The sequence below is a fragment of the Gavialis gangeticus genome, unplaced genomic scaffold (genome assembly GCF_001723915.1).
Source record: "Gavialis gangeticus isolate Ggan-Ray unplaced genomic scaffold, GavGan_comp1, whole genome shotgun sequence".
Lineage (NCBI taxonomy): Eukaryota > Metazoa > Chordata > Crocodylia > Gavialidae > Gavialis > Gavialis gangeticus.
Window position 1 is genome coordinate 20,554,184 of NW_017729009.1, and position 12,491 is coordinate 20,566,674.

A 12,491-nucleotide genomic window follows, 5' to 3' on the forward strand; every position below is an offset into this window, starting at 1 on the left:
CATCAGGCTTCTCTACACTGCTTGCCCCAGCAGAGCTCCTTCTCCCTTGGATGTTAGCAGGGAACTGCCTGCTTGGCCTCAGCCTAGGCTGTTTATATAGGCCAGGCCCTGCCCCCTTCCAGTCAGCTGACCAAACTGTGGTTGCCCCGGCAACCGGCACCTGTACCTTTTCCTAGGCGCAGGGCACTGAAGTGTCCTGCGACAAAGAGCATCCACCCTGGCCTCACCTGACGCCCACAAAGCACCTGCCGTTGTCCAAATAACCCCCCGGAAGCATTCTGCCCCATTGTTCAATTTTGAACTGTGACTCCTGGTGCTCACCTTACCTCTTGTCCTTCCCTGGAGGTACCTGGAAGGGAGGTAGAAGGGAGACAGAGGTGTAGGGAATTGAAACTGTGGTGGCTGGATGTGCTGGAGACTTGAACTTGGTCAGTATGTATGAAGTGTGGCCGCTGTGAAGGAGAACCTCATATCCACCAAGCTTTCTAGTCAGGCTCACATACAGTAAAGCATTCTAAGCAGTGTCTTCAGACTGCTTTATTCAACATACTTTATTAGGCAAGAAATTCAAAAGGCCCTTATTTGAGAACTTCAAAGCAAAGCGTAATACAACTTAAATGATGGCTATCTGAAATTATTTAAAAAAGAAGTGAATAATACATAACGTACAATAAAGGCTTAACATACACCAGTGTAAGACAACATGTGATACCAAACATAACATTGTGAAATAGGATACAGGGAAGAGTATTAATAATAATTATATACAGTTGAGTTTGGTTATTTGAAAATCTGAGTTGTCTGTAGTGGGCTCAGTGTAACACAGCAGCTGTTGCAAAGATGAGACATTTCTGAACTAGAGACATTAATATTTTGAAGGTCATTGGATGCTGAGGACCCAAGGCAGTCAAATAAATAGTCTAGACAACTGCGCTATAAACAAGGCATAGTATTCCAGGAAATGGCAAACAAGCTAATGACATATCTTGAGACTAAAACAAATAAGTTTTTAAAAAGTAATTAATAGTTTTCAAACATCTGAAGAAAATATAAAACCTATATGCATGTTACTTGCAGGGCTTCTGTCTGCTGCCCTATTTTTCGATGTATGTTTTTAAGAATACGAAAGTGTTGGGAAAACGTCAAATGACAGTGTAGGTTTTCATAGTCTGTGCATGCTGCTCACATGTTGTATTATACAGAAATAATTTACAGCTTGCATTCAGTGACAGACACCATTTGAAGGTCACTTATATTTTGGCTTCTATTAAAAAGCACAGGTCACTTAATTTATGTAGCTTAAAGTGAGGCATTTTGTTTTACAGGCCGCCACCTTGCAGAGAGAGTATTTGAAAGCAATTTGCAAATAGCTGATTTCATTCTTCTTTCAGTCAGGAGCAACTCCCCTGAAGTCAAAATATTTACACCATTGTGAAGCCTGTCTAAGTAAGAAGAGATTCAGACCCAGTGTTTCTATCCCTAAACCCAAGGATGTGATGCTTTGTCTACACCTTTCTTCTTGCAGGCAGTTCTTTGTCAGCCCGTTGCTACCCTTACACTGTCTGCCTTCACTTACTGTCCGGAAAAGCCAAGTTCAAAGTACAGACCAAACCTTAGCTCAAAGTATGTGCTGTTTTAGCTCTTCTCTATGTTTTAACCAGTAACTTCTCACCAAAAGATGACTTGCTGCGATTTGCTTTATTAATATAATCAAGAATTCATTGCTTAGCGTAGCAAAATGACAGTGTTACCTTTAATGAGGTGGTGCTCGTGTAGAATGTAAATGCCTGATTAGAATGACCCCCTTTCATTGACAAGTCCCCACTTTTGCTTAAACCATGGTAGGTCTCCTGGCTCTGTTAGACGACTGGTATTAAAGCAATATTTCAGTGTTTCAGGAATATTTTTGCCTTTACAAGTTAAAGACTTTTCCTAGGCTGCTTTAGGGGAAGCAGCATAAACATCAATATAATCCCTCTGAAAAGCAGAAGTGTGTATAACAGTGACTGCAAGCCACTGTTGTTGTTTCTTTGATGTTGTGATTTCTCTTGGAAATGAACAGTTTTCAGCAGCGTTTCTCAAGATGCCTTTTTCAGGTTATACCGATTTTTGGTTGGTGATGGCATAGAAATAAAACACTAGCAACAGGTAGAAGGGAAAGACTGTTACATAAGTCTTTGCAATATAGCATTTATAGTACATTACTTAGCAAATTCATTTTTTGCAGAGAATTTAGACTCTCTGAGCTGCTTTACAAAGCACTCTGGCTTTACTTCTGTTATCTCCTTGGAAAGTAGATCACTCTCTGTCTTTCTTTTCTGAGAGCCTAACTTTTAAAGACATCAAGTAAAACCTCCCCTCCTTTTGCTCTGTCTTTCCTTTAATCACTGGTTGCAATGTAGAGTTGCCAACTCCTACCCCCAACACACATGTATATATATCTACATCCAATATATTCATACCCCCAGTAAAAAGCCAAATGATTACAGCATGCATCGTCCCACACTCATGCCATAACAGCAACATATTATTTCTTTGAATGTCTTTCTCATCTCCAGACTCCGGAAAGCGTAAATGAGGGGGTCGATTATGGAGTTGCACATAATCAGGACAAGATATGTGTTAAAGTGGGAAGTGTAGCATACACAGTATGGGTTTGTTGGGCAAGAAATAATGAGAATGAGATGAAGGAAGAAAGGTGCCCAGCAAACAATGAAGACCCCAAGTAGGATGGTGATTGTCACAGCTCCCTTCATGCAAGTACGCTGGTGGGGCACCCCATCTACTGGGAGGGCTGCAATCCGTTTAACGTGCAGGCGTGCAAACAAGAACATGTGAACATAAAGGGAGGCCATGAGAAGAAGCATGGTGAAGAACATGGTGATGAGACAGACAATAACAGTTTTGCTTTCTGAGTAGACAATGAATATGATGCCACAGATGATGCAAGCAATCCAAATGGCCACAATGAGGATTAAGGCTTTCCTCACAGTCATAATACTGTGGTAACGGAGAGCATAGAAAATAGTAATGTACCTGTCAATAGCTATAACCAACAAGTTGCAAATGGAGGCTACCAAGGAGATACAGATCATTGAGTCAAAAACATTGTCCATATGCTGGATAAAGCGGTCATCAATGACCAAGTAGCCATTGCTTAGGATTGCAATCATGATAGTTTCCAGGGCATTTGACATGCTCACTAGCATGTCTGCCACTGCCAAGCTGCAGAGGAAAAAGTACATGGGAGAATGTAGATTTCCATTCTTCAGCACTGCGAGGATGACAAGGATGTTTTCCAGCAGGCTGATGATCCCTAAAGTCAAGAAGACTTCTGCTTTAATGAAGACTTGCTCACAGAATCCGTTGCTGCTTCGGTTGTTGAGGAGGATTGAGTCATTGAAGTCCTCAGTGATATTAAGCAGCACAGGCTGAAATGTAAGCGGACAGTGTGTAGCATTCATTATCAACAGGGGGCTTGATTTCACAGGCAGCTCTAGAACTGGCAGCATTCAAGGTTTGAGTTTTTTGTTGGTTTTTGGTTTTTTGAAGTCCTTTAAAAATATATCTGTGCTTATTAGAATGAGACGAGACTTTGCCTTAGTTGCTTAAAAAAATAAATATTTATGAGTCTTCATTAAAAATGACTTTTGGGTCAGACAAGCAGCTTCTGCTTTTCTTTTTTCTTTCAAGTAAAAATGAGCTGCAAATTTTTCAGTCATCCTTCTGCCCTTTACTCTGTTTCTAGTTCTCCTATAAATTAAAAGCAAATAGTTTTCTGATCTGTTACCAAGAGCTGGGACCATCGCAGGCTTCCTGGTCGGAAAGCATGTTGCAGCTCAGTGAAATCTCTCTTGCTAGTTCAACCGCACGAAGGGAAAAAAAAAAAGAATTGAGAGATTTATACATTCATGACAGCAAAACAACTCCTACTTGTCTTCTGTGCAGTACAACGGCCATTAGAGAGCAAGCATCTTTTTGATTGACAGCTGCAAACATCAGGTACAGCAGCCCCTGGTTGAGTGCCTTTTTGTCTTGTACAAAACTGTCTGGTGCCCTCTGCAGATCAGAGAGAGAATCTGTTTGCACTGAAAATTTGAACTGTCCAGAAAACAGAGTTTCTGCCTTGTTGGGGAAAGCGAGGGGGAAAAGATCACTATTTTAGGGAGGGAAGTTCTGGGGAAAAATAGTTTGATTTTGATCACTTTGACCTATTCTAAATGCAAATATTGGAATATAATGTGTTTCGACTTCTTTCCTTCTGGAACGGGAACCTGACCCATGGTCATTTTGCACGTTTCTATGCCATCAAAGGACTGGGCTGGGAGCTCTGCAATGAAGCACAGCATGCCTATTCTGTGTTATTCCTTGAAAGTGTGCAAAGTAGCTACCCTTAGTGTGGCGTTAGGCATTGGCCAAATGAACATGCCTGAGAGGGTAAGGTCACTGGGGCATTCCCAGTGCTGGTCTCAGGGTGTAGCATGTGTGCAAAGCAGGTGAGCTCTGCTTTATTACAGCTCACTCTAGTGCGGTTTTTATTTGACTGTTTAGGCATGCCCTTTGAGCTGAATTTTCCCCAAGTCAGTAAGTGAGAGTAGGGAATGAGAGGAAGGTTAGAGTAACAGCAGCATGACTAAAGATGCTCCTTTTGGGAAGGGGAAGCTCGGGCCAGAATGAAGATGCCACTCTGAGATTGTGGAATACTTTGCAGCAGTGGCAGGGCATCCAGATACCACCCCTGAAGGGACTCCTGACAACTTTAGGGGGGTCAGGGGAATAGAGGGATTGGGATAGTACTGCCAGTGCCTAATGCTCCTGGAGGAAGGGCAGCACTTCCTCCAGATCTTTCAGACTGCGGCTGCTGCACCTACAGCACTCTGGTGGGAGAGCAGACTTTGTAAGGGGCAATAAGTCAAAGGTGAGATGGATATTTGGTAGTTAGTTGGTAGTGGTCTTCTGACAGCTCTCAGCCCACTGTGTTTTTCACTTTAATCTGCAGCTTCAAGCAAATGCATGGACACAGTCACGTTGGCAGGGGCAGACTACAAGATGCAGCAGATCATGCTGTGACTTCACGTGGCTCAGCTGAAGCAGTGTGTAGTACTGTAGCGATCCAAGGTGAGCAGGCATAGCACTACTCTGCACCCTGGTCAGCTATGGACTTTTTTTATGTTTGAGTTGAATTACGCTGGGGAAACCCTGAATGAACTGCAAAAGCCAAAACAAGAGGAAATGCTAGTGTCACCCCCCCTTTCCCCCCCTCCCCAATTTGATTTTAGTACTGAGAGATTCTGAATTTTTTTACCCATCAAATTTTGTTAAATTGGCATGGCACCATGAAAGACTAATTGCCTTTCTAAAGTGTTTTGTAAGGTGTTCAAAACATCTATATGTATGTATGCACCTGTGCATGTGTACATGTGCACACACAAAATTATATATAATCTTTTAAAGGCATGTGACATTGTGGTGTGTAGTAAAAGCCTAATTGCCCTGAGTTTGGAGTGACATGCCTGCCTTAAAGGAGGGGGAAAAAACCCTTTAAAAATGATGGGCAAGATTTAGAGAAACTGGCAAAAGGAGGCATAAATGACACCTTCCTGCATCAACATGGCAGTCAGCTGCTGTGGGATGCCCTCCAGGGAGTCAGGGCTATGCCTCAATAGATCTCCACTGTGTTGTGCTGAATTTTTGCTAGGACCGGGGCAGTTTTAATTTGCTGTTGCATCTGAGTCAGCATCCTTTTTGCAGAGGTGGCTGAGAAGATGTGTTTAATGAGTAAATCCTGTGTCAGTATTGATTTCCCAGTGATCATTGCACATCGTAGTCCCCTCGGCAGAGAAAAGATTCTGGACATTTTCAATGCTTGAATATCATCTTATGCCAAAAGCCTGTGCCTGAATGATCATTTAGGAGGAATAGCATTATTTTAAGCAAAGTTTGCTGGGTAAAACCATGAGAGGACTCCCTACATCTAAAAGTAAGCTGGGCCTTTATTAAGAAAGTTATTTACAGAGGTGCTTCACCTGCAGGTAACATTAAAGACTTTGCAAATAGATCTCATGATGCCTTCTCTAAACATTCCCTGCTGCAACCTATTCTTTTTCTTTCAAGTTCTGTGCAGATTGTGCCATCCTTCTAGTGCAGGGGAGGGCAAAATAAGGCCTGTGGGCTGGATATGACCCATCAAGCACTTCCATTTGGCCAGCGGCACCCACCAACAAATTGTGCCCTGCCTGGCTCTTCCACCCATGAGGGCGGGAGCAAAGCACCCACATCTACACACATACCCAATTGCACCTCGCTCCCAGCCTCATGGGCAGAAGGGCCTGGCCCAGCCACCATGGAGCTTCTGGGCGGTGCTGCTGCTGCCGCTGCTGGAGCCCCTGGGGACCTGCTCCGCTTCTCTGTCTCCTGCTGACTCTGGGCAGCAGGTAGGGAAGTGGCGAGGATGGAGCTGCAGTTGGCTGCAGCTGGCTGCAGCATGGAGCTGGGGTGGGCAGCATGTGGGTGTGAAGAAGGGTGGGGGGTGAGGGGACCGCCTTAGGACCCCCATGGTTTGGTGGCATTGAGGCTGCTTGTGGCTGGCACAGGCTTCTGGTGGGGTGCAGCTCCAGCCAGTGCTGCACATTGTGGAAAGGGCCGCAGCCTCTGCTGAGCAGTCTGTATCATTGGTACTCCCTGCCACACACGCACAGCCCCTGCACTGGCCGGGTACAGGAGGGTGGCCCTGCATGCTGGAGCTGGCTGCCTGCCTAGCTGGGGCTGCATGGCACAGAAGGGAAGCCCTAGGTGTCTTCCTCTGGTTGGGTGGGGGAAGCAGCTGGCTCCAGCACCTGGGGCTTCCCTCTTGTGCCTGGCAAGTGGCTGCATGTATGTGGCAGGAAGCACCAGTGATACAGAATGCCCAGTGGAGGCTGCGCCCCTCATTGTGATGTGCTGGTTGGAGGTGTGCCCCGTTGGGTGCCTGTGCCCTGAGTGCCCATCCTGCTGCTGCTGCACCATGGGAGGAGTACAGGAAGTCCTTAGACTCCCTGCCCCCAACCCTCTCACACCCCACAAACCCCCCACACCCACACCGTGCCCCCACAACCCTCCATATATACACAACCCTCCAACATACCCTATGCCCCCAACCCGAACCCTACCATACACACATACACCTACACCCCCTGACACCCCACCATACACCCCCCCCCCACACAAGACTAGGAATTTATTTTTGAGTTATTATGCAATCATTTCTATATACACTACACAAACACAAATCATGACAAAAATATTTTTCATAATAAAATTAAAATATAGTATGTACTTGACTTTTAGTGTATGATTTTTTTTCTGGTTCTAATATGGCAACCCTTCCCTCCCCCCATAATTATTTCTGGGGGCAAGGTGAGGGACTTCCAGTGGCAAAGGTCAGGGGTTGGGGTGGAACTTCCAGTCCCAAGTGGTGGCAAGGGGGGTGGGACAACTGTTAAGGGGCGGGGCTACCCATGTGGCCCTCCACAGCTCACCAAAACTTGTTAAGCGGCCTGTGGGCTGTATTTTGCCTGCCCCTGCTATAGCCTAATGAACTGTATCACCCACAAAAATCCTTGCTTCTCATACATATCCTCTCATTTAAAAAAAATATTTTATCTTTGATTCTATCTTCTACTTCCTTGTGTCTCTGCTTACAAAGACTTCATTGAGTTTTAAAATGTCACCAGTCATGTTTCTATTCATTGGTGATCTCATATGGACATAAGCAATTAGGAAGGCAGTCCTTTCACATCATTCTCACTAACTGTGTCCTAATGACTGATTTTGTGGACAGTATTCTAAAATCCCTGAGCACATAACTGAGTATTGTTTTGTAGTTGGTGGTCTTACATATAGGTTTTTCAATAATTGTGGGACATCTGCTTAGCATTCCATTTACAAAAACTATTCATCCAAAATGATAGAATTCCTACTCAGCTGGATGGCCAGTTTCACTCAGGACAACAGGTATTTACTGCCGTTAGTCTGTAATTTTAGAAACCAAGACAGTAAGTCCTGAATTTAACTTCCAGAAGGGGGAAATTCTTCAGGGCCCAAGTCTGGGGGCTAGCAACTCTTAATCAGTCAATTCAGTTCTGGACTTTCAGCAGCTCTCTAGTTAATATGTTAGAGATTTTAAACCAGCTTCTCTCAGTCACGTCTCTAAACCAATATTGATTTATTTCAAAGTAGCTGGATTGCAAAAACAAACCAAACCAAACCTGTTTTATTTCCCTTCTGTAAATTCAGAGTTGGTACATCCCCATTTGTGCTTTAATGTACCTTAGCATATTTTAATGTGAATTAAACCATCACAAAAAAGTATTCTTTAGCTAATGCGCATTAAAATAGGCTAATGCACCTTTTTCTAGCATCTCACAATGGAGATACTAAATTTAATGCACATTACCTAAAGTGCATTATTGAACATGTAGTTGCACCCAGTGAGCTGTAAGAATGGGATTTTGGCCCTTTTTGGGAGGGACCAAAGTTTTTGGTTGTGCGCCTAGAGACAAACGTTCATTTTTCTTTTATGTACTTTTTTGTTTTCCATATTTTGTCTTAGCTCACAAGCACCCATGTCATGAGTTTTGCTTGTCAGCAGCCAGAGGTGCAGGGCCCCAGAACCCCCCTACACTGATCTCCTCGACAGCTGGCAGGCTTCGTGGCCGCAGCAGGGGCTACTATCCCTGCAGCTTTTATCCTGCTGCGCCTTAACACACACAGTGTCACCCATGTCACGAGTTTTGCTTGTCTGCAGCTAGAGGTGCAGTTTCCCCTAAACCCTTGCACTTATCTCCTTGAAAGTTGGCAGGCTTTGTGGCCTCAGCAGGGGCCACCACTCCTGCAGTTTTCAGCCTACTGCGCCTTAACACACACAGGGTAACCTATGTCACAAGTTTTGCCTGTCAGCAGCTTGAGGTGCAGTTCCCCTCAAACCCCTGCACCAATCTTCTTGAAACTTGGCAGACTTCATGCTCTCAGCAGAGGCTACTATCTCTGCAAATTTAATCCAAATCAGATACAAAACAACACAGTTATCGATATTTCATTGATTCCCCATTATATCCTATGCTGGATCTCCGAAGTGGCTCTGAAGCTTTTCCGAAGCGCTTCAGAAGCTCTGAACTACTTCAGAAAGCCCAATGAAGCCAACACTTCAATCTGGACATGCTGCTTCAGATGCCGAATTGTCCGAAGCTTCTCCGGATCTGAAACACGGTCCGAAGCCTTGCACAGCCCTACTGAGCACAGCTTCCAAAGCTGAGCTTCCAAAACTGAGCAAGGAAACTGACTCCCAGCTTCTTCCTCTGTTTTCTGATGCCACACTACTTCAAGGGACAAAAGCTGCAGTTTTGACTAGCTGTGAGCTGTGACCTCAGTTTGAGAACATGGTGCCATTAAGTTAGTTCACATTAAGTTAATAGCTGAGTTAACTTCCTAATGTGTCAGACAGTAATAATCAAGCTGCCATTTTTTCAATGAGGGCAGTAAGTGCAAATTGAATTTGTTATACTCCAAAGTGGATTAATGGTGCTATTAACCATGCAATTTAAGCGCTAAAAAAGGTACCCAGCTTCTCTGATGTCTCTAATACTTGCAAGCCCTGTCTGAAGCAAAGGTGAATAGAAAAATTGATTTGGGGAGAGAAAAAGCTATCTCTATATAAAAGGCACATAGGCTTCATTTTCTAAAGGTGTTTAGGTGTTGTGTCACCCAGTGGGACAAGGCATGAGTGACTGAGATAGCTAAATTCCAATATTTTTATGGGGACCGAGACATCTAGCAACCCAATGGAAGTGAATGGGACTTGGCTTCTAATGATTTCTGGAAACAGGACTTAGGTCTGTTAAGGGCTGCCTACATAGGGAGTGATTCCTGATTTAGCTGTTACTGGCATGAGTGCCTTGTTTTGAACTAGGTAATCCACCGGGATGAAACTGAGGCATTCTTACTTTGGAGTAACAGCATCCATGCAGGGAGCTGATCAGGAAGAGCTATTCCATGTTAAATCCATGCCCGGTCTTGATACATATTACCTTTCCTGTTTAGCTGAGTCAGGTAGGTCTTGAAAGGCTAAGTGACACAGCATCTTAAAATCTTGACTTTAGGACTTTTCTCTGCTTCCTGTGGGCTCATCAGGACTGAGCTTAGGCCCTTGAGTTCATCCTAATATTAGTGCGTCTTGTTTCTCTCTATACATGTTAAAAGTGGTCAGGGTTCAGGGTGAGTCTCACAGCAAAAGAGAGCATGGCAGCACTTCCAAATATTCTTGGAATGGAGTTGCGTTGCTGAAAGGAGAAATGCTTTCTGTTGCTATGTGGACAATGCCAGGAGCAAAGAAAATGTACAATACAGCACAGTGGGGACTTAACGGAGTGTGACTATTTCTCCCTAAAGACATTAAAAGATGTTAGGTCTATCGCACGGTGTGTAGAACCACCTTCATCCCTGAGAACAGCCTTGATACCCTAGATCTCACTGTGTTGACACGAGCTCGTAAAGTGCCACAAAACACGGGTTCTGCATTTGTGGATCCCAAAGAGCTCCCTTGTCATTTCCATGTTTCTGAATGGGAGCTGGAAACTGGCTTCATGATACGAGGCTTTTGAAGGTAGTTCACATATGGGGAACAACGGAGAAACTCCCATGCTGGAACATATACCACTTGCTTTTGAAATAACATGTCTTTTGGAGAAGAGTCCATGGTAGTGGTTAAAAAATCTAGGGCTAAAGAGACCTCCATCTGTACTGCACTTCTTCAAAGGGCTCTGGAGCCTTACCCTCCTAGACAGTACAGCTGAATCTCTGAATCTTACTTTCTGTGTAGGAGTCGGTGGTGCCCGGCATGATACTTTCTCTGCCTTGTCATCAACAGTCACTTTAAATAATTTTTGCCTTTAAATGAGTGAGTAAAATCTTCCTTCTCTTGTCCCTGTCACTATGCCTTCCTCATAATGGTCCATGATTAACTTCAAGTCATAGTCTCCACACTCATCCTTAGAAGGAGCATGTGTGTTTGACATCCAAAGAGTAATGACAGCTCTCTTCTCCATTCTGGATGCCACCTGAGCTCACACACCAGACCCAACCATCTAGTTTAGCAGGGTTGTTTTTTAATCCCCTTGTGCATTGAACTGGGGCTGTTTTAGCATTGACCCTTTTAGTTGCTATGCAACTTCCTTTATTTCTTTTCAGAGTCCCATACTAATTTTAACTGAGAGAGCAGAAAGCAGTAGGATGCAGATTCTGCGATGTGGTCTGCTGGGACAGGAGCAAAGTTGCAATGTAAATGAAGCAATTCATGAACCTTGCATGAAGCACATGAAAGAAGATCTTTTGTTTGAATGTTCCCACAGCTGTGCACCCTGCCTTGTAAATGGGAGTGAATTGCCTCCTTCCCCCGCATGGTATCTGCATAAGCTCCGCATCTCAAAAGACTGAGTTTAACTGATTTGTCTCAAGTTTGTTTCAGGTTCATTGCAAAAGTTTCTTGGGTTTATACACAGCATGAATTGGCTGGATCCTTGGTTGGTTAAGTCTGTTCCACATGCTCAGGAGGGACAGCCAGCAGTGACTGAATATTGGGAATTCTTTGATTCCAGTTTTTTTCTAAAAGCACCCTCCTGCACACACGACTTTCCCAGTAGGATGTTTTTTACAGCATGTCTTCACACTTGGAGACACCATGGTGCACACAGGCAAGGAAGCAGAGAGCATAATTTAGATTTGTTTTCCTTTGTATGTCATCTCTGAGACTTTAACCCTCTTTCCGAAAGTCAGCTCAAAGAAACAGGTGCATGGGGGTAGCTTTCAATGGGGCTTACCTTTCTTTGGTCTCCCGTCTTAGGTTCTGGACTCTCAGAACTGCTTAACTTTCCTTACTGACCGGGTGCCATCTATATATTCATTAATATGCCATAGTTACTGTGCATTTAGTTTAGCACTTCCTTAATGAAGTACTAACTGGATGTGCAGTAACTACGTTTACTGTGCAGTAGAACTGGCATGGTTTTTTGTGATGGTTACTGTGCAGCAGCCTAATAACATGGTGCAGTAACTTATTAGCACAGTTTTTGACCAGCACACTACTGTGCAGTGTTATTAGGCTACTCAGTAGTATGCATCTGGTGTAGATGAATGCACTGTGTAGTGTGCCTAGGCACCTAATCCTGTTTCTTTAAATAACCTTTCTGGGTACGTCCAGACATGTCCTCATGTGCCTCTTGCCATGTCTCAAAGCAGTCTGAGATGCGGAAAGAGGCATGCTGGGAATAAAAAAAAGTTTCCTGCGCTGCATATTTGCAGCTTGGGCTCAAAATTTGATACCTGGATACCTAGGAATCAACCCCCCCCCCCGAAAAAAGTGGGTCAGTGTGCAACCAGAGGCTCGGGTCCTCCAAAGAGATTTTCTGGTAGCCGGCCAGAGTGTCTCTATGCCTGCCCCTTGCCCTGATGCTGCAGCA

General features: G+C 44.3%; 1 protein-coding gene across 1 annotated transcript; it reads right to left on the reverse strand.

Annotated features, from left to right (window-relative positions):
• Positions 1-563: 563 nt before the first annotated feature.
• On the reverse strand, positions 564-3,843 carry MC3R (melanocortin 3 receptor). Its single transcript, XM_019510269.1, has one exon. It carries the CDS (start codon positions 3,510-3,512, stop codon positions 2,484-2,486), a length of 1,029 nt encoding a protein of 342 aa, XP_019365814.1. The 5' UTR covers positions 3,513-3,843; the 3' UTR covers positions 564-2,483.
• Between the last annotated feature and the right edge of the window lie 8,648 nt (positions 3,844-12,491).

Bases quoted from the DNA above. Each gene is read 5' to 3' on its own strand.
- MC3R (XM_019510269.1), bottom strand. From the start codon at position 3,512: ATGCTGCCAGTTCTAGAGCTGCCTGTGAAATCAAGCCCCCTGTTGATA.